This window comes from Drosophila sechellia, chromosome X (genome assembly GCF_004382195.2).
Source record: "Drosophila sechellia strain sech25 chromosome X, ASM438219v1, whole genome shotgun sequence".
NCBI classification, from domain to species: domain Eukaryota; kingdom Metazoa; phylum Arthropoda; class Insecta; order Diptera; family Drosophilidae; genus Drosophila; species Drosophila sechellia.
Window position 1 is genome coordinate 5,408,966 of NC_045954.1, and position 20,744 is coordinate 5,429,709.

General features: G+C 48.1%; 7 protein-coding genes across 11 annotated transcripts; 4 read left to right on the forward strand and 3 right to left on the reverse strand.

Moving 5' to 3' along the window:
- Nucleotides 1–737: 737 nt before the first annotated feature.
- Nucleotides 738–2,028, reverse strand: LOC6612384 (NAD-dependent protein deacylase Sirt4). The gene is made up of 2 exons (XM_002036857.2): nt 1,760–2,028; nt 738–1,590 (listed from the first exon to the last, which is right to left on the reverse strand). The coding sequence occupies exons 1-2, from the start codon at nt 1,938–1,940 to the stop codon at nt 833–835; spliced, it is 939 nt and encodes a 312-aa protein (XP_002036893.1). The 5' UTR covers nt 1,941–2,028; the 3' UTR covers nt 738–832.
- A 51-nt stretch (nt 2,029–2,079) lies between these two features.
- On the forward strand, nt 2,080–6,532 carry LOC6612383 (RNA-binding protein 25). Of its 3 annotated transcripts, XM_032724094.1 has the most exons (7): nt 2,080–2,193; nt 2,458–2,549; nt 2,638–2,879; nt 3,238–4,357; nt 4,409–5,237; nt 5,309–5,949; nt 6,033–6,532. In XM_032724094.1, the coding sequence occupies exons 2-7, from the start codon at nt 2,487–2,489 to the stop codon at nt 6,126–6,128; spliced, it is 2,991 nt and encodes a 996-aa protein (XP_032579985.1). In that variant the 5' UTR covers nt 2,080–2,193; nt 2,458–2,486; the 3' UTR covers nt 6,129–6,532. The 3 variants fall into 3 exon arrangements, with proteins under 3 accessions (XP_032579985.1, XP_002036892.1, XP_032579987.1); XM_002036856.2 differs by having other exon boundaries at nt 2,080–2,549; XM_032724096.1 differs by lacking the exon at nt 6,033–6,532 and having other exon boundaries at nt 2,080–2,549; nt 5,309–5,614; nt 5,742–5,906.
- Nucleotides 6,529–7,831, reverse strand: LOC6612382 (ras-related protein Rab-18). Of its 2 annotated transcripts, XM_032724097.1 has the most exons (4): nt 7,638–7,831; nt 7,116–7,548; nt 6,943–7,055; nt 6,529–6,884 (listed from the first exon to the last, which is right to left on the reverse strand). In XM_032724097.1, the coding sequence occupies exons 1-3, from the start codon at nt 7,694–7,696 to the stop codon at nt 6,954–6,956; spliced, it is 594 nt and encodes a 197-aa protein (XP_032579988.1). In that variant the 5' UTR covers nt 7,697–7,831; the 3' UTR covers nt 6,529–6,884; nt 6,943–6,953. The 2 variants fall into 2 exon arrangements, with proteins under 2 accessions (XP_032579988.1, XP_002036891.1); XM_002036855.2 differs by having other exon boundaries at nt 6,861–7,055.
- A 671-nt stretch (nt 7,832–8,502) lies between these two features.
- Nucleotides 8,503–9,599, forward strand: LOC6612381 (60S ribosomal protein L35). Of its 2 annotated transcripts, none has more exons than XM_032724516.1 (3): nt 8,503–8,583; nt 9,054–9,190; nt 9,269–9,599. In XM_032724516.1, exons 1-3 carry the CDS (start codon nt 8,581–8,583, stop codon nt 9,498–9,500), a joined length of 372 nt encoding a protein of 123 aa, XP_032580407.1. In that variant the 5' UTR covers nt 8,503–8,580; the 3' UTR covers nt 9,501–9,599. The 2 variants fall into 2 exon arrangements, with proteins under 2 accessions (XP_032580407.1, XP_002036890.1); XM_002036854.2 differs by lacking the exon at nt 8,503–8,583 and adding an exon at nt 8,799–8,932.
- A 257-nt stretch (nt 9,600–9,856) lies between these two features.
- LOC6612380 (protein trapped in endoderm-1) lies at nt 9,857–15,714 on the reverse strand. The gene is made up of 7 exons (XM_032724514.1): nt 15,458–15,714; nt 11,383–11,561; nt 11,165–11,310; nt 10,993–11,093; nt 10,824–10,926; nt 10,265–10,761; nt 9,857–10,196 (listed from the first exon to the last, which is right to left on the reverse strand). Exons 2-7 carry the CDS (start codon nt 11,558–11,560, stop codon nt 10,010–10,012), a joined length of 1,212 nt encoding a protein of 403 aa, XP_032580405.1. The 5' UTR covers nt 11,561; nt 15,458–15,714; the 3' UTR covers nt 9,857–10,009.
- Nucleotides 15,715–16,545: 831 nt separating this feature from the next.
- LOC6612379 (gustatory receptor 5a for trehalose) lies at nt 16,546–18,255 on the forward strand. Its single transcript, XM_002036852.2, has 7 exons — nt 16,546–16,664; nt 16,725–16,985; nt 17,045–17,239; nt 17,304–17,572; nt 17,632–17,786; nt 17,841–18,093; nt 18,158–18,255. Exons 1-7 carry the CDS (start codon nt 16,556–16,558, stop codon nt 18,248–18,250), a joined length of 1,335 nt encoding a protein of 444 aa, XP_002036888.1. The 5' UTR covers nt 16,546–16,555; the 3' UTR covers nt 18,251–18,255.
- A 725-nt stretch (nt 18,256–18,980) lies between these two features.
- On the forward strand, nt 18,981–20,129 carry LOC6612378 (ESX-1 secretion-associated protein EspK). The gene is made up of 2 exons (XM_002036851.2): nt 18,981–19,828; nt 19,899–20,129. The coding sequence occupies exons 1-2, from the start codon at nt 18,999–19,001 to the stop codon at nt 19,978–19,980; spliced, it is 912 nt and encodes a 303-aa protein (XP_002036887.2). The 5' UTR covers nt 18,981–18,998; the 3' UTR covers nt 19,981–20,129.
- Nucleotides 20,130–20,744: the final 615 nt, after the last annotated feature.

Consider the following 20,744-nt stretch of genomic DNA (forward strand, 5'->3'; position numbering starts at 1 on the left):
ATTTTCAGGTAACATCAGGTAACAGGTAAGGGGTCAAAATTTGCAAAATTGGCAAAATTATAAAATGTCTAAAGTTGATTCTCCATCGATTGAGGGTCAAATTACGAGATCAACGAGGTATGACATTCCATATTTGGACCAAGAATTTCAATGATATGGTCAAAAATCTGACCATTTTGGAGAGAAAATCAGTAGACGAGTAAAATTTCTTAGCAGTCCTTCGATTTTGCCCATTGTGCGAGGCCTACGCATTGTTTTCCTAGCAGGAATGGACGTTGGCCGGAGGAGGGGATCGTCGGAGGAGGGGTAATGAACAGCGTGTAAAAAGTGTCACTGGCCGTGTGTGCTTGTGTGTGCGAGCGGGAGATGCCGATGCCTCAATTGCGGTTCATTTATGTGGAGCACTGAGAGCAGCGGCCTGGAGCAAAAACAAAAACATTCAACGGGAGCGAGCGGAAGTGCGCAGCTCTCCCCGGCGCTCTTGCTTCCGCTTCCTGTTGGGATGTGCTGGAATTTCAGCGCACATGACAATGAGAGAGAGCCCACCTGAGAGAGGATGCGGAGGACATGGACGCGGCACCCATGTGCTTGGGGGATGAGCGAACCCTTTGCCCGGAAAGCGTGTCATTGTGTTTTGCTCTAGAGGAGCCTGCGCTAAAATGAGCCAAAAGGCACAACAATAAATGAGGAGCTCCGTTGCAACGGCACTCATTTAGGCTACATTCCATTTGCAAATATTAATCTTTAACATATATTTTTTAGCTAAAATCGGAAGCCTGGCTTTCCATAACTACAAATTTAGTGGGAGGTCAACATATAACAACTGTGAGGATTAACTGACGCTTTTCGAGTTGCGAAAGTCAAACAGTTTGGGTATGACATCGCCGCACTTGGCGGAGATCTTGATATCCGCCAGGTGATCGGCGCGCGTTTCGCCAATATTGACAATGGCCACCGGTAGCTTCAGGTCCTTGGTCTGCAGAACAACGCGGTAGCCGGAGAAGACCAGGAGACTGGACCCGAGGACCAGCAGGCCATCGCTATTGTACACCATGCCGGCAATCTGATCCACTCGTGGCCGTGGCACAGAATCCCCGAAGAAGACAATTTCCGGCTTCAAGTCGCCGCCGCACTGCGTGCACTCGGGTATCCGGAAGTTCTCGATGTACTCCAGCGGTATTTCTACATCGCCATCGGGCCGGATCATGTCGGGGGCATCTTTGAAGGCCGGATTGAGGGACGCCAGTATGCTCTGGAAATCGTGACGATCGATCCGGTACTCGCAGGACAGACACTTGACCACATAGCCACTGCCGTGAACCTCCACAACATTTCGGCTGCCCGCCTTCGTGTGCAGCCGGTCAACGTTCTGGGTGACCACCGCCTGGACCCGCTCCTCCCGCTCGAATCTGGCCAGCGCGTGATGCGTGGCATTTGGCTGTGTTGCAGAAAACTTGGGCCAGCCCACAAAGTTCCTGGCCCAGTACCGCTTGCGCACCGCCGACGACTTGACGAACTCCATGTGCTGGACAGGCTTGTGGTTGGAGCGGGCGTAGAGGCCCACGCCCTCGGAACGGTAATCGGGAATGCCTGGAATTTATTTCAAGTTTTTAGAGAGCCAGAAATGTTGATTTAAATGAAATACTAATGCGAATCCAAGTATAAGCTAGAAATCACTTGCATTAGCATTACATAAATAAATGAATAATGAACAAGCGTTTGGAAGTCGAAACGGAAATCGGAAAATCAGGAAACTCACCCGATTCCGTCGAGATGCCAGCGCCCGTGAGAACCAAAACATTCGGTTTCGACAGAAGGAAGTCCTCCAGCCGCTTAATGTCGTCCTCCACGACGGGCTTGTGAAGCGGCACGTACTCCTGCCTGGCGGTGGAGCTGCACAGGCTGGTGCTCCGGAAGCGGAGCAGCTGGCCCACACGCATTGTTTTGTTATGTATTATCACAAGTATTATTTAGTTGTTTTTCGGTTACGTTACTAGCGGTGAGCGCAGGCACATCGATAGCAACGATAGGCTTAACCGCTGTTGAAAGAGAATTAAAATCGATTGTATGCCCCGCACTGGCAACCGATAACTGTACGACCCCCATCGATTTTTACACGCCATCAGCCGATAGCAGCTTGCTAGGAGCTACCATCTCTAGAGCAACGGCCGCAGAAAAAAGATATACTATTCGGTAATTTACGCGTGGATTTAGCACGCGCCGTGAAACCAGAAGTTTCAGGCCAGCCTTTCCGAGATCTGATCAGTGAACCTTGCGGGCTCCCAGCTCCGTAAGCACAAAGCAGGACATTCACAAACACATTTATCACTCCGTGTAGTGTTTGCGCCCATCCGTGCGTGCCTGTGTGTGTGTGTGTTGGTCGTCTGTGCGTGCGCGAGTGTGTTTGTGAATTGTCGGCTTTAATTTTGCAAGCTCGCTAAAGTTGTGTTTTCAAAGGACATCGCAAAGGAGTCGGAGCGCACAAGATGTCGTACCCGCCGCGGGCGCCCATGCCGCCCTTCATGAATACAGCCATACCGCCGCCGCACGTAAGTCCACCTTTTCTAGGTCACAATCACCATGGAGCTATGAGAATGTGACGCCAAATCCTTGTCCACCTACTCCATTCGCTTTCAGATAATGCAGAACATGGCCAAGCCGCCGAGGAGCTTCCGCAACTCGGCCACCATTAGCTCACAGCCGACAGTATACCAACGACCGCCGGAGCCGCAGCCACAGTTCCGCGGTCCCATCATTACCGTCTTCGTGGGCAACATCAGCGAACGCGTCCCGGAGGCACTGCTTAAACGCATCCTGACCGCTTGCGGCATGGTCATCAATTGGAAACGGGTCTCCACATTCGGCTTTTGCGAATTTGAGTATGTTCAACGATTAATCTGTCATGTCACTTAGGAAGGCTTAGGGCCTTCGAGATTAGTTAAGTAATGCTAGAAAAGTAATTGAAGAGCAATTGCATAAACAGCAACAGAACGCATCCCACTCGGTGTTAGATGCGTTTCCTAGAATAGCTTAGCTTATTTATAAAAAGATTGAAATTCTTCTAGGAATGCTCCCTACGCCGAAAGCGATCAAATAACTACTCGAGCACTTAAACAATCGAACAGAGGGTTGAGCTTGTATACATTAATGTTTAGAGCCAACGGCAGTCCACCTATTTGGCTCTCCAATTGTTCCTACAAATACTCTGCCTAACCACTTTTCTTGGCATTCTTTCAGCGGACCTATTGCGGCGATGCGAGCCGTTCGCCTGCTCAGCGAGATGGAGATCGATGGCAAGAAGCTGGTAGCCAAGGTGGATGCCAAGAACAAGGTGCTCATCGAGGATTACAAGGAGCAGGAGTGCAAGAACGGCGATCGCTCCAACCCAGTGGACGAAAAGACCGAGGACGAGTTCGCCATTGCCCAGATGCACGAGTTCCTGGAAGAGCACAAGCATGAGTTCGAAGGATTCGATAGCAGCAGTCGCGCCGATTTGTACGGCAGCGCCAATCGCAATAAGAAGACACGCCGGGAGGAAGACTTAAAGATGAAGGTGCTAAGCGAAAATACCCTGGAGGAAGAGAAGCGCAACCTGATTAGCAGCGAGATAGGCAAATTCCGTATGCGTGCGGAGGAAGACGAGCACCGCAAAGAGCTGGAGAAGGAGAAGGAAAAGGAGAAGCTTGCGGCCAGCAAGGAGAAGGAGCGCAAAAAGCAGCGCGAAATGGAGCGCATGTCGGCGACCAGCAAGTCTGGCAGCTCATCGACAGCGGGCACCAGTTCCTCCGGCGCCACAGCCACCTCTTCGACACCCGCCGCCGATGGGGCTGACATGTCGGATAAGACGGACAAGGAATCAGTCACCGTTGTGATCAAGGACACAGCTAAGGAGCCGAAGGAATCTGCCTCCTCCACCGGACGCAAGGAGTCGTCGTCTGCCATCGAGATAACACAGAAGGACCGCCGCTCTGACTCCAAGGAGACACGTCGCCGCCGCTCCAAATCCCGCTCCAAGGATCGCGAACGGGAACGTGAGCGTGAGCTGCGCGAGCTTCGCGACAAGGAGCGCGAACGTGAAAGAGATAGGGAACGGGAGCGTGAGCGGGAACGCAACGAAATGCGCGAACGGGAGCGCAACGAGATGCGCGAACGGGAACGCGAAAGGGAGCGTGAACGGGAGCGCGAGGAGAAGCTGCTGAAGCCAGCCCGGGACACGTGGCGAGAAAAGGAAATGGAGGACGAACTGCGCGACCGCAAGAAAGCCGAGAAGAAGGCGCGCGAAAAGGAGATCGCCTACCAGACGCGCCTAACCGACTGGGAGGTTCGCGAGAAGCGCAAGGCCAAGGAGAACGAGAAGGTAAGTGACCACAGTCTCTCAATCAACCATTATTAACTTTATGTCCACCAGTACCGCCTAAAGGAGCTGCTGCGCCAGGAGGAGCGCGAGACCGACGCCAAGCGACTGAAGGAGTTCGTCGAAGACTACGACGATGAGCGCGACGATTCGCTGTATTATCGCGGCCGCGAGCTGCAGCAGCGACTGGCGGAACGAGTGCGCGAGGCGGATGCCGATTCCAAGGATCGCGAGAAGGAGGCCGAAGAGTTGGCCGAGCTGAAGTCCAAGTTCTTTAGCGGGGAATACGAGAATCCGTCGCTGGAGTTCGAAAAGGCGCGTCTCGAGATCGAGAAGCTCTACGAGCCGCGCATCCTGATCAATGTGAATCAAGAGCCTCCGGCAGCGTCGTCAGCATCAGTCCACCAGCGCAAGCCGGCCGCCTCGGCGACGGGCGAAGTCGACGAGGGGCAGAAGCAGCGACAGAAGAGCCAGCAGCTGGACAGCTACGACCCAGACATGGCCGGTACGAATGATGATGACTCCGTGTCGAACGACGAACGCGCATCCATGGCCGACACAGCTTCCAATGCCAGTGGTGTCTATGCCAAGAACAACAACAACGACCAATCGCTGTCGAACAGCCTGAGCAGGCAGAACAGTGAGTCGCGCGATTCGCTGGCCCAGATCCACACTCCCACGCAAAACGCGATGCTTAATGAACAAGAATCGGGCCACGATGCCATACTGCCCTCGGCCACGCCGCCCATGACCATGCCCCTCATCTCGCTGACGCTGGGCAATAACCTCAAGAAGAAGAAGATAGAAGCCACCGGAGTGTTCGTCAACGACGACGACAACGATGAGAACATCAATCCCAAGAAGCGTAAACTGGTCCCGCTAGGTGAGTTTTCGATCAACTAAACTAGATCGTAGAGCATCCTCTGATGACTTGCTGTTACCTTGCCTTCGCAGACTACGATGACAACATAAGCAACACCACGCCATCCAATCATGCAGCCAGCAGCGGCAGCGGAGCTGCGAACAGCAGCAGCAGCAGCAACAATAACAGCAGCTCGGCGGATCGCCAAAGCTCCGCCGTGTCGGCGGCCACCGCTGCAGCCGCTGCCGTTAGCCAGAAGATCGCCCAGGCGTTCGGTGGCGGCTCATCGGGGTCGGGTTCTGGTTCGGGATCCGGCTCTGGCGGCTCCGGTTCGAACACATCCGGCGGCAAGAACAACGGCGGCAGCAGCAGCAACAAACATAGCAACAGCAAACATGGTAAGAATGAGGCAGCTGCATCTGCTGGCAGTAGCGCAGATGCTGCCGCTGCGAACATCAAAAAGGATGAGAATGGTGCAAAGGTGTATGATGAAAAACGGCGGCATATAAAAAGCATTATTGACAGGATTCCCACGCAAAAGGAGGAGCTATTTAATTATAAGCTTGACCGCAACGAGATTGACAGCGGTCTAATGGAACGCAAAATACGTCCATGGATCAATAAGAAAATCATCGAGTATATCGGTGAGCCGGAGCCGACGCTAGTGGACTTTATATGTTCCAAAGTGTTGGCCGGCAGCCCGCCTCAAAGCATCTTGGATGATGTGCAAATGGTGAGTAGTTGTACCCATTACCATTCCATGAACTAATCCAAACTCTATCCCTCTCGCTCTGTTTCGCTGTTTCGCATGTTCAGGTACTCGACGAGGAAGCCGAGGTCTTTGTGGTGAAGATGTGGCGTCTGCTCATCTACGAACTGGACGCCAAGAAGAGCGGTCTTGCGGGGAAGTAGTAAGGACATGGGATGCCCGTCGTGCGCATCGCTGGGGAACTGGGCGGGAGCAGGTGCGGATCGAGGGATCGATGGAGGAGCAACAGCGTGAAGTTAGATTCTAAGTTACTCTTACGGAACCTATGCGATTACAAAATTGTACATAAGGGGCGTGCTCCGGGAATTGTTGCGGCCAAATGTCCAGCTTTGTTTTCTAAGCAACTGTCGCTTGCAAGGGATTTACAAGAAATTGATGAGGAGCGAGCCAATCGTAAAGTGCAGCTTCATTGATTTCTAAATCCACCTTGTTGGCGTTAATTGATAACTATTAATCATCGATATTTGTAAATATACACCAAACTCACTTATAAATTTATACCACACCCCAGATGCAATAGAAATAAAAATCGCATAGCCCATGTAAATTTTAGTTGGTCACTGATCCAATTCTCCTCTTTATTTGTTGCGTTCGTGAACGCAAATGGAAAACTATCATCATGTCAATAAAAAACAATGTAGAGAAAATGCTGAAACTTGATTTCTGACTGGTCGCAGAGGAAATGCAAGCAAACAAGACGAAATTAAAAACCTGCTAAAATGTCAGGTGCTTTGCAGCAATTGTTAAAAATAGATGTATGGAATTCAGCAGATGCACAATAAGCCGTGCAAGAATATTAGCGGGATAGGGTTCTGACCGATCTGTCCCTGCAAACTAAGTGAATCGATAGCCCTTCTCAGATTTGGAGTACACGATTGAACGCTAAGGTTGACTTTATGCTAGTGATATTGAAACGATTAAATAAATACACGATATAAATTTGACAAAAGCACGTACAACATTCGAAATCAACAGTAACACGTGGTCGCGCTTGCCTCCAGATCCCGATCGCTGGCGATGTCCAGACCGGCGGAGCCATTGCCATTGTTGAAGTATTCGGAGGAGACGATCTGCAAGGCGGATGTGGATAATTGGAAATTCGAATGCCAAGTATTTGGTAGCTAGCTCACCTTCTCCACGACATCTTTGAACACATCGCTGACGAACTGATCGCATTTGGCCGAGGTCTCGATGAAGAGCGCCCTGTGCTTCCTGGCAAACTTGCGGCCCTCCTCGCGATCCACCACTCGCTCCTCGTCGATCTTGTTGCCCACCACAATGATGGCAATGTTGGGATTGTCGCTGTAGCTATCCAGCTCGGCCAGCCAGGTTTCCAGCTTGACCAGGCTGTCCCTGCTGGTGATGTCGTACACTAGAATGGCGCCCAGAGCCTTCCGGTAGAAGCTGGGCGTCAGGCTGCGGAATCTCTCGGCGCCCGCCGTATCCCACAGGGCCACCTTGTAGTCTATGCCGTCCACGTTCATCACCTTGCTCTTGAAGTCCATGCCAATCGTGACGTCATGGTTATTGTCGAACTTGTTCTCCACGAAGCGACGTATCAAACTACGGCGAAATGGTAATGGGAGTGGATGAGTGATGCAAGCTTTTGGTAATATACGCAGTGGAATTGCTCCATGGACTTGGGACTGCACCTGGACTTGCCCACGCCGCTCTCCCCGATCACCAGCAGCTTGATAGCCCGATCAGCCATTGTGTGATTTGAGCTCCGCTTATTGCTTATCACTACTGTTATTTACTTAAATAGATAAGAATATTGCCAATTGTATTATTTATGTAGTATATCTGGAGTGAGTGGGTGCGGCGTTGCCACCTGGCTGCTTTGTTTACATTCTCACGCTAGAGATGGACCACTGTAACAACAGCCTTGCCAGACCGCCACTTCGATCTAGTGGTGACCCGTGGCTGTAATCTGGCTCCTTCTTATCACACACATTTAGCTTGTTCAAATTATTTAATTCCACCCTCTTAACCAAACCGATCGGGTATTAATGTAGGAGGACTTACTATATTTCAATAATAATTCTCCCTATTTTTCCTAGGATACACTTTCTGTAACAAACACACAACGTAAACAAAAATAAAACACCTTAAGCAGATCAAATTTTGTTGCCAGATAGGTAACAGCGCGTTGACCAAATAAAAACTTCATTATAAAAACTATTTCTTATGTAACAAAAAAAAATAATTTAATTACATTATTTTAGGATTCCTTCTGCGCTCGGAATAGTTCGTCTTATTATTATGAACATTTAAATTATACATAGGCTTCAAAGAGTTAATGGGCAATATGTAATGTTTTTAAAGATTTATAGCTCTCTAAAATGGTTCTATTTAGCCTTTTTTTGGCATTAGCAAAATAAATATTAACACACTTAAAAACCTTTACTTCATCATGGTTTTTTGTTTTGGAATATTTTTGCAATCGTAGAAATTTGATTTATCTATTTTTCTGACGGACTTGGAACCGGTTCGATATCAGCGTTGCCACTGGCTCGCCGCGCGGAGTTGCAATAGTGCCACCACCAACTTTCCTGCAAGTCCCATCTTTCTTTTTTGACGTGACCAGCGAGAAAAATGGTTGGTATTTTATGAGCGAGAAGATTTCTAACCTATTTTACAACGAAACAAACGATTTAAAGCCAAAGTTATGGCTAAAACGCGCCCCAAATTACTGCCGTTCATGGTGTTAACACGAAATACGATAAATAATGCACCACGCTAGTTGAGACGCAAAACGCTAGCACACTATTTTGTGCTCACCCCTAGCACCTCTGCTTCCTCTTCTTTCCTTTTCTTTTCGCCGCGTTTCCGGAGAGGTTGCGTTAAGCCACGTGCTGAATTTCTTAATTTGCTGGTTTAGTGAATAAGGAAAATTCGTTGGTTTTTTGTTCTGTGCTAAGTGTTAACGAGCAGAGCTAGAAAAATGGTTGGTTGGTTAACCCATCGACACCGATGCTCGCAGGCCCAAGGGCCAATGAACATTCCATTTGCAGTGCAAGCAATACTTATGTTCTGTTTTCTGCCCGTTTGTTTGTGCTCCCGCCCAGGTGAAGGTTAAGTGCTCCGAGCTGAGGACCAAGGACAAGAAGGAACTCACCAAGCAGCTGGATGAGCTCAAGAATGAGTTGCTCAGCCTGCGCGTGGCCAAGGTGACCGGCGGAGCTCCCTCCAAGCTCTCCAAGATGTGAGTATGCCCGACATAGTGACTAGCGTCCCAAACTAATTGCGGTCTTTTGTGCATTTCGCGCTCTTATCCATACAGCCGCGTTGTCCGCAAGGCCATCGCTCGCGTCTACATTGTGATGCACCAGAAGCAGAAGGAGAATCTGCGCAAGGTCTTCAAGAACAAGAAGTACAAGCCCCTGGATCTGCGCAAGAAGAAGACCCGCGCCATCCGCAAGGCGCTGTCTCCGCGTGACGCCAACCGCAAGACCCTCAAGGAGATCCGCAAGCGCTCCGTCTTCCCCCAGAGGAAGTTCGCTGTCAAGGCCTAGGATGCATCCAGATTCTCCGATTGTCTATAGTGCGCGTTAAGGGTTCTTCGGTTCAATGAAGACGAAAAACTAAATAAAATCTTTTTTTTAAAGTGAAAATGCCGATGTATGTTTGATTTTGTGAAAGAAACAAACGCGAGTGGTACATGGGTTCATCGAAATTAGTTTAAAAAAATTAAATGACAAGTGCCGCATTCCCTGATCCACATATAATGTTGGTTAGATCCAAATGGGATGTGCGTTATCTACTTTTATGTGGTTCTTAAGATGAGTTAGCGCCTTGTAGAAATGGCAAATCTTGAGTTCAATCTTTAAATCAGATTTCTTTGAATATGCAAACTTAAAAAACAGCAGAATTCTCAATTGGTCTACGTATATGTATTTAATTCGATTGTCTTTGATGTAAGCACGGCCATACATCGTAAATAATTATGAACTAACAAGTAATAAGTAGGTAATTGATATGAATTACAAGCTCTAGTTACACAGACTCTCGACTGCGAGCTCGATCATACTGAATATGTTTGGCACATTTGGTTAATACTATTCTTCTGCACAGCGTGAAAGAGCGGCGTGCTGCGGATGACGCCCGACAGCTCCTTGGAGTTCTTGCTTTGGTGATAGTTTCTACTCGGCATCGGCGACATCGGTTCTCCCCAGAACTTGAGCAGCGCGAAGATCTTGTAGTAGGCCACTCTGAAATGGAAGAGATTCGCTTTTAGAACCCCGATAGCAGCTTATATTAAAATTGCCAGCAAACTTACCTGTAGTTGCGATTGCTGGCCGCATAGATGATCGGGTTGATGACACTGGAAGCCCAGGCCATCACGGAGGCGATGATGTGCAGCCAGGGGTACGAGGTATTGCGCTCGTCGTCCACCACATTGGCCAGCATTAGCGGCAGGAAGCAGACGAGGAAGCACAGAAAGATGGTGACCATCATGACGGTCAGTCGATTGTCCTCGCGCGCCTTGCGCGTGCACGTGGTGGTCATGTAGGATCCGCCGCCGGACGACGAGGAGCCCTTGGCCGCCGCACTCGCTGCGATCTGGAAGTTGTCGTGGTTGCGAATCTTCTTTTTCTGGTGCAGCACCGTAATGTAGATGCACGAGTACGAGACGATGATCACCAGGCAGGGCAGCAGGAAGCCGATAACGAACAGTGTCTTCTTGATCGATCGTCCCTCCTTCTTGAGTATTGTGCAGGAGAAGGTGGCCTCGTCCAGGCCCATCTCGCCCCAGATGCCCAGTATGGGCGGCAGCTGAAAACCGATTAGTTGAATGCGTGCACACAAAAGGAAGAGATGGCTTCAATATTACTTACCAGCAGGAGAAAGGACACGGCCCAAACGAACAACAGCTGCAGGGTTATGAACTTGGGCTTATATATCTGCGAGTAGCGGCTGTGGCAAGCGATGAGTATATATCTGCCAGGGGATTAGGGTGACGGTTGTGGATTAGCTTGCGACAAAACGGACAAGACGTGGGCCTACCTGTTCAGGGTGATGCCCACCATGCTGAGGAGTGAAACAGCCACATTGCCGTAGAAGATCACCGGAAAGATCTTGCACAACGTGGTACCAAAAGTCCAGCTCTGTCGTTGGAATCAAGCAAATGGTAATCATTCACTAATTGTATATTACATTCACAGGTATGAAGACTCACCTCCTGGAAGAATCGCACTGCGGTCAATGGCAGGCTGAAGGAGCAGAAGAGCAGGTCGGAGATGCTCAGCGAGATGACGAAGGCGGTTGTGGCGTGCTCCCGTATCGTGGGGCTCTTGAGCAGCGCCAGCAGGGTAATCAGGTTGCCTGTGCGGCAATTCAGCGGAGAAAAAACTGGTTAGCCATCCTTGAGCTGGATCTGGGATGCCAATTACTCACCAAGAACGCCGATCGTCACAAAGACACAGGCACTAATGGCCGCGAACAATGTCGCCGAATGCGGGTAGATCGATTGCGTGGGGGCCGCCGGTTCGTCCATCTGCATGTCTGCGTCCGAAAGGAAGCCCGTTGCCGTTGCCATGCCCATTCCCATATCCATATCCATGTCCAGTTCCATTCTGCGGGGGAAACAAGCAAACGATGTCATTAGCTAATTTCAATTACTTCTTAAGGAAAAGGAGCTGTATCTTTTAAATTGGTTGCATTCAAATCGCTTGTGCTAATCCCTATTGTTTGTTTAAATTTGTTAGCCCGTATCTTGAGTAATTAAGAAGAAAGTTAATAGCCGGATGTAGAAAACTCAATATGTTGTTCAAACATCCGCTTAACTTATGAATGAAATTACCATTTCTAATTGCCCAGAAGCATGATGCACTTATGGATTGTTTAGAATTTAACTATCTAATCGAACTAATGTGAAAATTTCTGTGCTCCGCGATAAAGGAAATGTAATCAGAAGAAATCAAGTTTCAGGCGCGTGAAAATCTGTGAATGAATGGACGTCCGAGCAATACAACAAGATAACTAATTTGCGGATGCAATAGCCCAGTTTTCTCGGCGTGGCACCGAGTAAAAACCCGATCCGATCGACGGGATTAGCGAGGAAGTCTGCGTACTCCCACCAGCTTATCGCATCCGAGACATTTGATTTATGTAAACGGATTTTGTTATAAGATTTCTGCGGGCCAACTGGCCAAGCGTAATGATCGAGCCGGTTTGCACGCCATTTGAATTCACATTTGTACGAATTTTTCATCAAAAGTTCGAGTTTTTCACCAATTTCCTCATCAACCGAGCAAGGCAAACAGCTTTGAATAATATGGTGTTATATATATATCAAATCGCTGCTGACTGCGTGATTGATGGCTCCAAGATTGCATATTATCGAATCAGGATTCAGAAGGAGATCAATGTCAAACGCGGACAGGAACATGAAAGACGCCTGTTATGCGCAATTAAAAATTGGAAACTGTTGGTGGCATCTTAAGTTCCTGTTTAACAACTTCAACTACTTATGTACGTAGGAGCGTTTAATCCATTTGCATACCAGATGAGAACTGGCTTTTGTGCTAATCAGCCAAGATGACTCTGATGATGATGACTCATTACCTGACCAGTTTTCGCTGCTTTCTTTTCAACAACTACTCGTATATTGGATTTCCATGGTCTAGTCACGTATTATCATTTAATTGACGCCAAGTCGTGTTATTGTTGAGCTATCGAGTTCAGCTCAAAAATATCGTATTCCCATGAATAAGCCGGGAAAAATATACAATCTATCCAATTTAATATAAACAAACCTTACTTTGACTCAATACCCACTGGCACTTTGTGTCGATAGCTTCACGCAATTGAGGCGATTATTTCGATAACGCAAGCGATTCCCGTTTCGATTCCAATTGAAATTTGGAAATGTACAATACTTTCGCTATTTGCTGTCAAGTAGGCCCTTATCTTCTCTGCGTTTTCTTCAGACTTTCGAAACGCTTCTTTTTTTTGGAATCTCGAGTTTTGGAAGAGGGTCGCCTCTGAAATTTGTTACACTGCTGTTATCATTGCGAACAAGCGGCTAGAAGCTATCAGCGACTTTACCATTTACAGTGCACTTTTTTACGACCAATTAAATGTACATTTTCCTTTCTTCGCCCGTTGATAAGCGAACGCGATGGATGGCAATGTGGTGCTCTTGCCACACAAACGCAATCAAATGGATTCAGTTTCGCTTCTTCCAGTGAAACGAAGAACGAACCCAACAAGACCATCATGATATGCTCTCTGCATGTTGCGTATTGAATCAATGACAATTTCAATTAAGCCGGCCGTTCGTCATGCGTTTTCGTGGGCTGATAACGCCTGCTGTCCAACCGCTTTGCATGTGCACACAATTCCATTTATTTAATTCTTTTATTTGGATCGGTTAAATTAAAAAGCGCCTTGTTACGCATTTAACGCTATTTCCGGTGCGTGGTGGTGCCATGCTTCTGGGAACGGCAACGGGCTTAGGATTGGGAACCCCTCATCAAGCGTCGTCCAACCATCCAAATATGGGGAGTTCACGGGATGGGGGCGGGGCAGCGGTCCGCTTTCATGCATGATCAACATGTGTGTTTGTTTTCCAACTCTATGTGAGTTGTTTCAGTTCTTTTCGGTCTCCGCAGTTCTACTCAGTTCAGTTCGTTTCCGAATAGGAGGGGAGCATCGGGCCCGCAACTGGAAATGGAAATCTGAATATGCATCCCGGAGCATCCCGTCCAAAATGAGCACCATGCGCCATGCCGTTTCGTTTAATTCCCTGCCCATAAATGCGTGTCCAAACAGCAGAGGGCATTTCAAGAGGTCCAACTAGTTCACTAGTTCAATGCTCAGCTGAGATGTAAACTAAAGTGCTGCCCGCGAGTGTGCTCCAAAGCCCCTCAACAGTTGGCAACGATGATGATGGCACAGATATCAGAGATAACACGCTGATCGCGCCCCTCACAAGTATGCACATTATGTACACACATACATATGTACACACAGCTAAGCACATAAGGGATACGATATGCGCTATGTATATATTTAAATCCAAGTCTTATCAGCCTCGGGTTCCCACCGTCCAAACAAAAAAAAGGCAAGACCAGCGGCGGAACGAAGCTTTATAAATAATCAATCAACAAATATTTACAATCAAGTATTTATGTAGCGGGCGGGAAGTCGAATGCAAATAGGGCTAATCTCGTCTCATTTGTATTTTCTTAAAGGGTTCCTGATTTTTATCTAGCCCAGTTTATAAGGTTGTGAATGCCTCGATTGTTTTGGTCGTGATATCAATTATATCGGCATAATCTCATGTGTCATCTTGCTAAACATTATGATGGGTAATATTTATTATAAATGGGGTTTTTGAAAATACCTATACAGTAAAGCAAATTTGAGATCACCATACAGTTATTGGAAACACTATTCTGGGGTTTTTGAGTTAGGACCCCTGTCTTATCAGCAGAATTGCTCGATATAAGCTTCCTTTTGAGTTTACTTTTTCTGATCGTGTCGGTGAGCGAGAAATATTTCTCGCTTTTGTTGCATTTCGCTGACTAATCGAAAGCTATATACCAGTGTAATGCCCAAATAAGTTTCCGATATGGGGGGAATGTATGTATATAGTATATATACCGAATAAGCCCGAGCATATGTAGATAATGCACAGGTGTATTGTGGATCGTTTTGGAGCTGGGTTTTTCTTTACTTTTCGTCGTTTTCAAGAGACTTGAGCTGAATGAGTCGCTACCAACTGTTGCGGGGGGAGTGGGATGAAGATGATGATTCATGCAGCTAATGTTTGGACAGCGGAAGAGCGAAAGAGAAAGCAAATCGGAAGCGGCGGTATCAAACAAACTGTTTAAATAACAACAAGAGACTTTATAAGCCTGACTTTCATTTCCATTTCAATTTTTTTTTCCAAGTCTGACTCATTTTAGGCAAATAAACAAATGACTCATTTGTTCCAAATTTAAATGAGACTCACATTCACAAATATTTTCAATTTGAAATCTAAAATGATTCAACAGCATCCACAAATGAATTTAAGATTGCAATATTTTGGTATTATCCTTAATTGGCTGCCTAATTTTGATCTATTTCTCTCGGTGTACCGCTTGCATTTTGACGCATCCTCTTTCCCCATCCACTTCTTTCTCCCCTCTTTGCTGATTTTTTTTGTTTTGTGAGAGGGTGGAATTCGGGATTTGGGATGTGAGCGAGAAGGATGGCGATATTTTCAATTGTGGAAACAGCCGTTCCATTATCGTTCCATTGCAAATGCACACACACACACACGCGCTCGTGCAGTTTGCGCTTCACTGTGTGTGCGTGTGGACCAAATGCAACAACAATAAAAACGCGCAACTCAAATTATTAACAAAGGTAAGGCCGTTTTTTTGGCCGGATGATTTGGATTCTGGTCTTGAAAGAGAAACACACACACACGCACACAAAAAACAAACGAAAAATAATAACAGAACAACAACAAACTCACCCGAACTCGAACCCGTTTCACTGTTTTCCGCTTATTATAAATTTATACTTCGTTTGGCGTTTCTTAAGTGCTTTCGAATTGCATTTTGGGTTTGACATTAAATCGCTCCGCGCAGCACAGTAACAAAAACAAAAACGCAACTAAATAAATACAACCAGCCGATTCTGGCCTTCTCACAATTTCGACTTCTGAATTATCGAAACAGAAGCGCTGCTTGGCCAACTAAGCCAACTTAACTAACCGATCGCAGAGAGCAAAGTGTCGTATTTTTACTGTCGTCAATTAACAACAGCGGCAACAAGAACAACAAACGAAATGAGCGGCTGGCTACAGTTTTTTTAGTCCGAGCGCGATCGAACATGTTGTTGGTTGGTTGTCTGGCAACAAGTTCGATGCAAACTGTTCTATTGATCTAAGAAATCGGCGTTCTATCGATTGACGCGCTGCGCAGGCGCCTATCGGTTTTTGAAATTCTAAGCCGGGCTTAAAGGATATTTGTAGAAAATTGCTTGCAAATTAGCTTCCTTGACATAAAAGAAAATAATTCCTTGCTTTAGTACTCTCGTTCTATACTTTAAATCAGTTGCTGTCATTTACTTTCATAAATTTAGTTAGTTTTTAATGCCACATTTTTATGATGATGACATTTTTTTGCAGGTCATCTATGCGCAATCAATTTTGCGCCATGCGACAGCTGCACATAGTTTCTTTTACTAAGCAATCATTTATAATTTTCCCAGTAGTAGTGCCAAGTTCATAGCTGATGGAGTGTGCTGTCAATTTGCATGTTGTGGAGCCATTGAGTTTCAAGGTCGCGATAATTAAATACTCGTTACAAGTGATGCCAAAAGTAAAAAATATTTTAACAGAACGTATTAAGTTAATATTATCCACTAAAAACACTCTTTTAAACTCTAAAAAACCAGGAGCACGTCAAAAAGATGTTCATAAATGGTATATATATTTTTAAATACCATACAACAGACCTGTTTTATTCCTCATCACTGGCCATTAGTTGATAACAAACAGGTGGATTTCTATCACATCCTGCTGCCTTTTTGACTTAGCCGTTTAGTCAGGATTTAGACCTTGTACACCATGCGACAGCTAAAAGAGCGAAATCGGTGCAATCGGTCTGTTCGGCATCTGAAAATTCAGGGCAAGATCTGGTTGAAAAATCTTAAAAGCGGCTTGGATCAAATTCGAGGTGATCCAATGCTATAGAATCCCATGAGTATGTTCATCTTAATTACCTTTTACAATCCAGAAAGCCAGGTGCGAGGAAGGCGTAACAACTTCCTGCACGATGGCTCCTTCCATGAGGCAGTTGCTCCCGTTTTGGCGGTGGCCCAGTGCTTTTGCCTGATGCCCGTGAGCGGAATCGGTGCTCCAACGTACAGGGGACTAAGCTTCAGGCGGCGCAGCTGGCGTTTCTGGTACAGCTCCTTGTACCTCTGCTCCACGTCGGTGGATCTGGCCTTCAGCATCCGCCGGGTGGCCCACAGTGTGCTGGATGTGCGCAGTGTGGGTGAGATGAAATGATGCAGTTGGGCAATGTAGCAATTGCATAAGTTAATTACCATTTAGAGCCCATCGTTTTTCACGTGAGCATCCTGATCGCCTCCTGGCAGTTCCTGAACCTGGCCCAACTCTGGCCTGGATTGATGCGCCACTGGGCGGCGGTGGAGCGGCGGCTACCCGGCTACTCCTGCTGCCTGCAACGGGCTCGTCCTGCCCGTCGCCTCAAGTTGGTGGCCTTCGTGCTGCTGGCAGTTTCACTGAGTTGGGTCACCAATACGTTTGGATTCCGAATTGTGCTGAGTATAATCGCATGCTTCTTTTCCAGTGGAGCACCTGCTGAGCATCATTTCGGTGGTGTACTACGACTTCTGTCCACGAAGAAAGGATCCCGTGGAATCCTATTTGCATGGCACCAGCGCCCAGTTGTTCGAGGTGTTCCCCTACTCCAACTGGCTGGCCTGGCTGGGCAAGATCCAGAACGTGCTGCTCACCTTCGGCTGGAGCTACATGGACATATTCCTGATGATGCTGGGCATGGGTCTCAGCGAGATGCTGGCCAGGCTGAACCGTAGCTTGGAGCAGCAGGTGCGACAGGTGGGTGTTAACTAGTTTCCTAACACACATCCATCATGATCGAGGATGCACATTCATAGCCCATGCCGGAAGCCTACTGGACGTGGTCACGCACTCTTTACCGCTCCATAGTGGAGCTCATACGGGAGGTGGACGACGCCGTGTCCGGTATAATGCTGATATCCTTCGGCAGCAATCTGTACTTCATCTGCCTGCAGCTCCTCAAGAGCATCAAGTGAGTTATGCAGACGAAGGCACAGCTTGAAATGATTCTGTTCCCGCTAACCAGCACCATGCCCTCCTCCGCCCATGCCGTCTACTTCTACTTCTCGCTGCTGTTCCTGCTCAGCCGATCCACGGCGGTGCTCCTCTTCGTTTCGGCGATCAATGACCAGGCCAGGGAGCCACTGCGTCTGCTGCGCCTTGTTCCGCTCAACGGATATCATCCGGAGGTCTTCCGCTTCGCCACCGAGCTGGCCAGCGATCAGGTGGCGCTAACGGGCCTCAAATTCTTCAATGTCACCAGGAAGCTCTTCCTGGCGGTGAGATAATCTCTCTGAGCGCTAATCTTCGGATTGCCATGTGTGCTATATATGTATCTTTTAGATGGCGGGCACGGTGGCCACCTATGAACTGGTGCTCATTCAGTTTCACGAGGATAAAAAGTCCTGGGACTGCTCGCTTTCCAATCTTGATTAGACGCGCCAAATATATATCATTATATATATCAATCTATAGATTGTGCAAATTAACAGACTGCAGACTGTACTACCTCATTCACAATCAGTTGGCACACTTTTCCTGGTGGATTATCTCATATCACTCATACGCCGCGTTGCCATGCATATTCATGAGCAACAGCAGAGTCCTTCGAATAGTTAATTACATCGATTTGCGCTTGCACATAATATGTTATTTACCCGCACATTGGCACAGTTAATGGCAATTAAAACACTATGCTACACAGCTGCGAGGAGTCCATGCAGGAACCAGTTTCCATCCAGCCAGCCATCATCCATCCATCTGCCCGCTTTTTGCACGCGCTTTCCACTTTTCATTTTCGTTTTCATTTTCATTTGCGGACCATTTACTTTGGTAATCCAGTATAAGTATGTGATGCAATTGCTGGCCATAAATGGCGCACGCTTCCTAGGCACACTGAAATGCGTGAACAGCGATTGGATTCGAACTGAACCAGTTGGCCAAATGCCAATGCCGATTGCTCCTCGGCTCTGCAGCTCTGCAGCTCTTGAGGCGTCCATGACGCTTCCGGTCAGCGGGCCCAGGTCCATGTCCATGTCCAGCCGATCTAGTCCGGTTGCAGCCAATTGTTAACCCAATTCACGAACGGAGTTCGGGGATCAGATCTTCGATGGGAGTATATAAGCCCCGCTATCGTTTAACTTCGCAGACACAAATCGCGCACAGCAGCTCCAGTTAAGTCACAATGGCCAGATATCAGAGTAGCCTTAGCCTCGGGATCCTTGTGGTCCTGCTGATCGATCAGCTGGCCAACGCCCAGTTCGTTCCGGGCCCCATCTCTGGACCAATTCCCCGCCAGCAGAGATCGCTCTTTGGGCCCGGTCCGCCGCCCGGTTGGAGTAGCGGTGGCCTCAGTCACGGCTGGAACAGTCCCAGCTTCGAGTTCAGCCCGCTGCCGTCATCGCACAGTCCGCACGTGACCAAGGACGAGCTGCTGGCCCTGCTGGCCGCCTGGAAGGATGTGGCCAAGCCGACGACTCCGGCGCCGGAGCCAGAGCCAGAGGAGCCCGAACCCGAGCCAGAGACCACAACGCCAGCGCCGCCAGAGGATGAGGACGAACCGGAGCCCGAGGCACCGGCACCGGCACCAGAGGCGCCAGCTGGTCCACCACCCGGCGTTCCCGTCACCGTCTCCCTGCCCGCCCTGGTGCCCATTCAGCTAGCGGCCATGTGGCAACAGCCAGCGCTCGGAGCAGCGCCCGGCGGCCTGGGTCCTCTTAATCTGGGCGGCCTGGGTCTGGGCGGTGGCATTGCTTTGAACACACTCGGCGGCGGTGCAGTAGCAGCCGGCGGAGCTGTAGCAGCCGGAGGAGGCGGTGGAGCGGCGGCCGCCGGAGCAGCAGCAGCGGCACGTTCCGGAGTGGCACGCCCCCGGGCCCGCGCCAGGATCGGAGGACGTGCGTCCAATGTCCAGCAGCCCGCCATACGCTTCCCGGTGGCCAATCCGCGCAGCTTCACCTCCAACAACTATGTGGCGCCCAGGCCGCGTTACTATCGAGATACGGAGCCCATGCGGTAATTGTGCACTGATTCCCAGTCCGCATCCAGTGGCAGTTCTATCTAATGATTCCACTTCTCCTTGCAGCGTCAACGTAATGGCACCGCCTCACTACCAAATGGCCAGTGTCCAGGGTCCCGTCCAGCTGGTGCCCGCCTACTGGCAATAGGCCAAGTCTTACAAGTCGTACTGCCACTTCTCTCTAAGCTAAACTGTACAAAGTTATATGTTATAGTATATATAGTGCCTGTGCATATAGAATATAGAATGCCATGGCCAGTTAACAAGTCGTATGTATGTTTTTTTTTTTTGATTATACCAATAAAATATTTTAACAAACTATATATTTTACATGGCATTTCATTTTGGGGTGATATCTTTAATTTGTTTCGAAGTTTAAAACATCTTTAAGCCGCCTTTAAACTACTAATGATAATTGTTTATAAGCCTGATTTATTATTATTAACCAGTTTCAACTGCGAGCCTTGCAATATCAACAGATAGTTAAGCTAATTAAAGAGCACGCACAAATTATGATACGATCCATACGCTTAATGTGGCACAACCATCAAAAAGTTGTTAACTGACTTTGGCAAATGTTTGGCTCCATTAAGGATTTGGAGGAGCTACTTAAGCCGCTATTGAAATGGCCACTTTTTGCCGACATTAACATATGTACCTTGCTCGGCGAACTGCCATTTGGTTATATCACAAGTGGCACGAATATTGCCCACTTTCGTCACACATTGGATGACAGATGTCGGCACCATAAACGATACGTTATGAATATATGGAATATATGTACATGTGAGCTGGTGGCCACATCCTTATCGGGATATCGTGTTTGGCCAGTGAACAACAGCCCGCTCCGAACGACTCCCGTGGGCACTGTTGACTAGCCGACGGAATGGAATGGCTCACCCAGTTTGCGTG

Coding starts and splice junctions, on each gene's coding strand:
- LOC6612379 (XM_002036852.2), top strand. CDS start 16,556: ATGCGACAGCTAAAAGAGCGAAATCGGTGCAATCGGTCTGTTCGGCAT. Junction 17,573..17,631: donor TGGAGCAGCAGGTGCGACAG/GTGGGTGTTAAC, acceptor GCACATTCATAG/CCCATGCCGGAAGCCTACTG. Junction 17,787..17,840: donor CAGCTCCTCAAGAGCATCAA/GTGAGTTATGCA, acceptor CCCGCTAACCAG/CACCATGCCCTCCTCCGCCC.
- LOC6612381 (XM_032724516.1), top strand. Junction 9,191..9,268: donor CCCTCCAAGCTCTCCAAGAT/GTGAGTATGCCC, acceptor TTATCCATACAG/CCGCGTTGTCCGCAAGGCCA.
- LOC6612383 (XM_002036856.2), top strand. CDS start 2,487: ATGTCGTACCCGCCGCGGGCGCCCATGCCGCCCTTCATGAATACAGCC. Junction 2,880..3,237: donor TTCGGCTTTTGCGAATTTGA/GTATGTTCAACG, acceptor GCATTCTTTCAG/CGGACCTATTGCGGCGATGC. Junction 5,950..6,032: donor TCTTGGATGATGTGCAAATG/GTGAGTAGTTGT, acceptor TCGCATGTTCAG/GTACTCGACGAGGAAGCCGA.
- LOC6612380 (XM_032724514.1), bottom strand. CDS start 11,560: ATGGAACTGGACATGGATATGGATATGGGAATGGGCATGGCAACGGCA. Junction 11,311..11,382: donor TGTGACGATCGGCGTTCTTG/GTGAGTAATTGG, acceptor ATTGCCGCACAG/GCAACCTGATTACCCTGCTG. Junction 10,197..10,264: donor GCCAGCAATCGCAACTACAG/GTAAGTTTGCTG, acceptor CTTCCATTTCAG/AGTGGCCTACTACAAGATCT.
- LOC6612378 (XM_002036851.2), top strand. CDS start 18,999: ATGGCCAGATATCAGAGTAGCCTTAGCCTCGGGATCCTTGTGGTCCTG. Junction 19,829..19,898: donor CGAGATACGGAGCCCATGCG/GTAATTGTGCAC, acceptor TTCTCCTTGCAG/CGTCAACGTAATGGCACCGC.
- LOC6612382 (XM_032724097.1), bottom strand. CDS start 7,696: ATGGCTGATCGGGCTATCAAGCTGCTGGTGATCGGGGAGAGCGGCGTG. Junction 7,549..7,637: donor AGCGGCGTGGGCAAGTCCAG/GTGCAGTCCCAA, acceptor ATTTCGCCGTAG/TTTGATACGTCGCTTCGTGG. Junction 7,056..7,115: donor TCAAAGATGTCGTGGAGAAG/GTGAGCTAGCTA, acceptor TCCGCCTTGCAG/ATCGTCTCCTCCGAATACTT.
- LOC6612384 (XM_002036857.2), bottom strand. CDS start 1,940: ATGCGTGTGGGCCAGCTGCTCCGCTTCCGGAGCACCAGCCTGTGCAGC. Junction 1,591..1,759: donor TGGCATCTCGACGGAATCGG/GTGAGTTTCCTG, acceptor AATAAATTCCAG/GCATTCCCGATTACCGTTCC.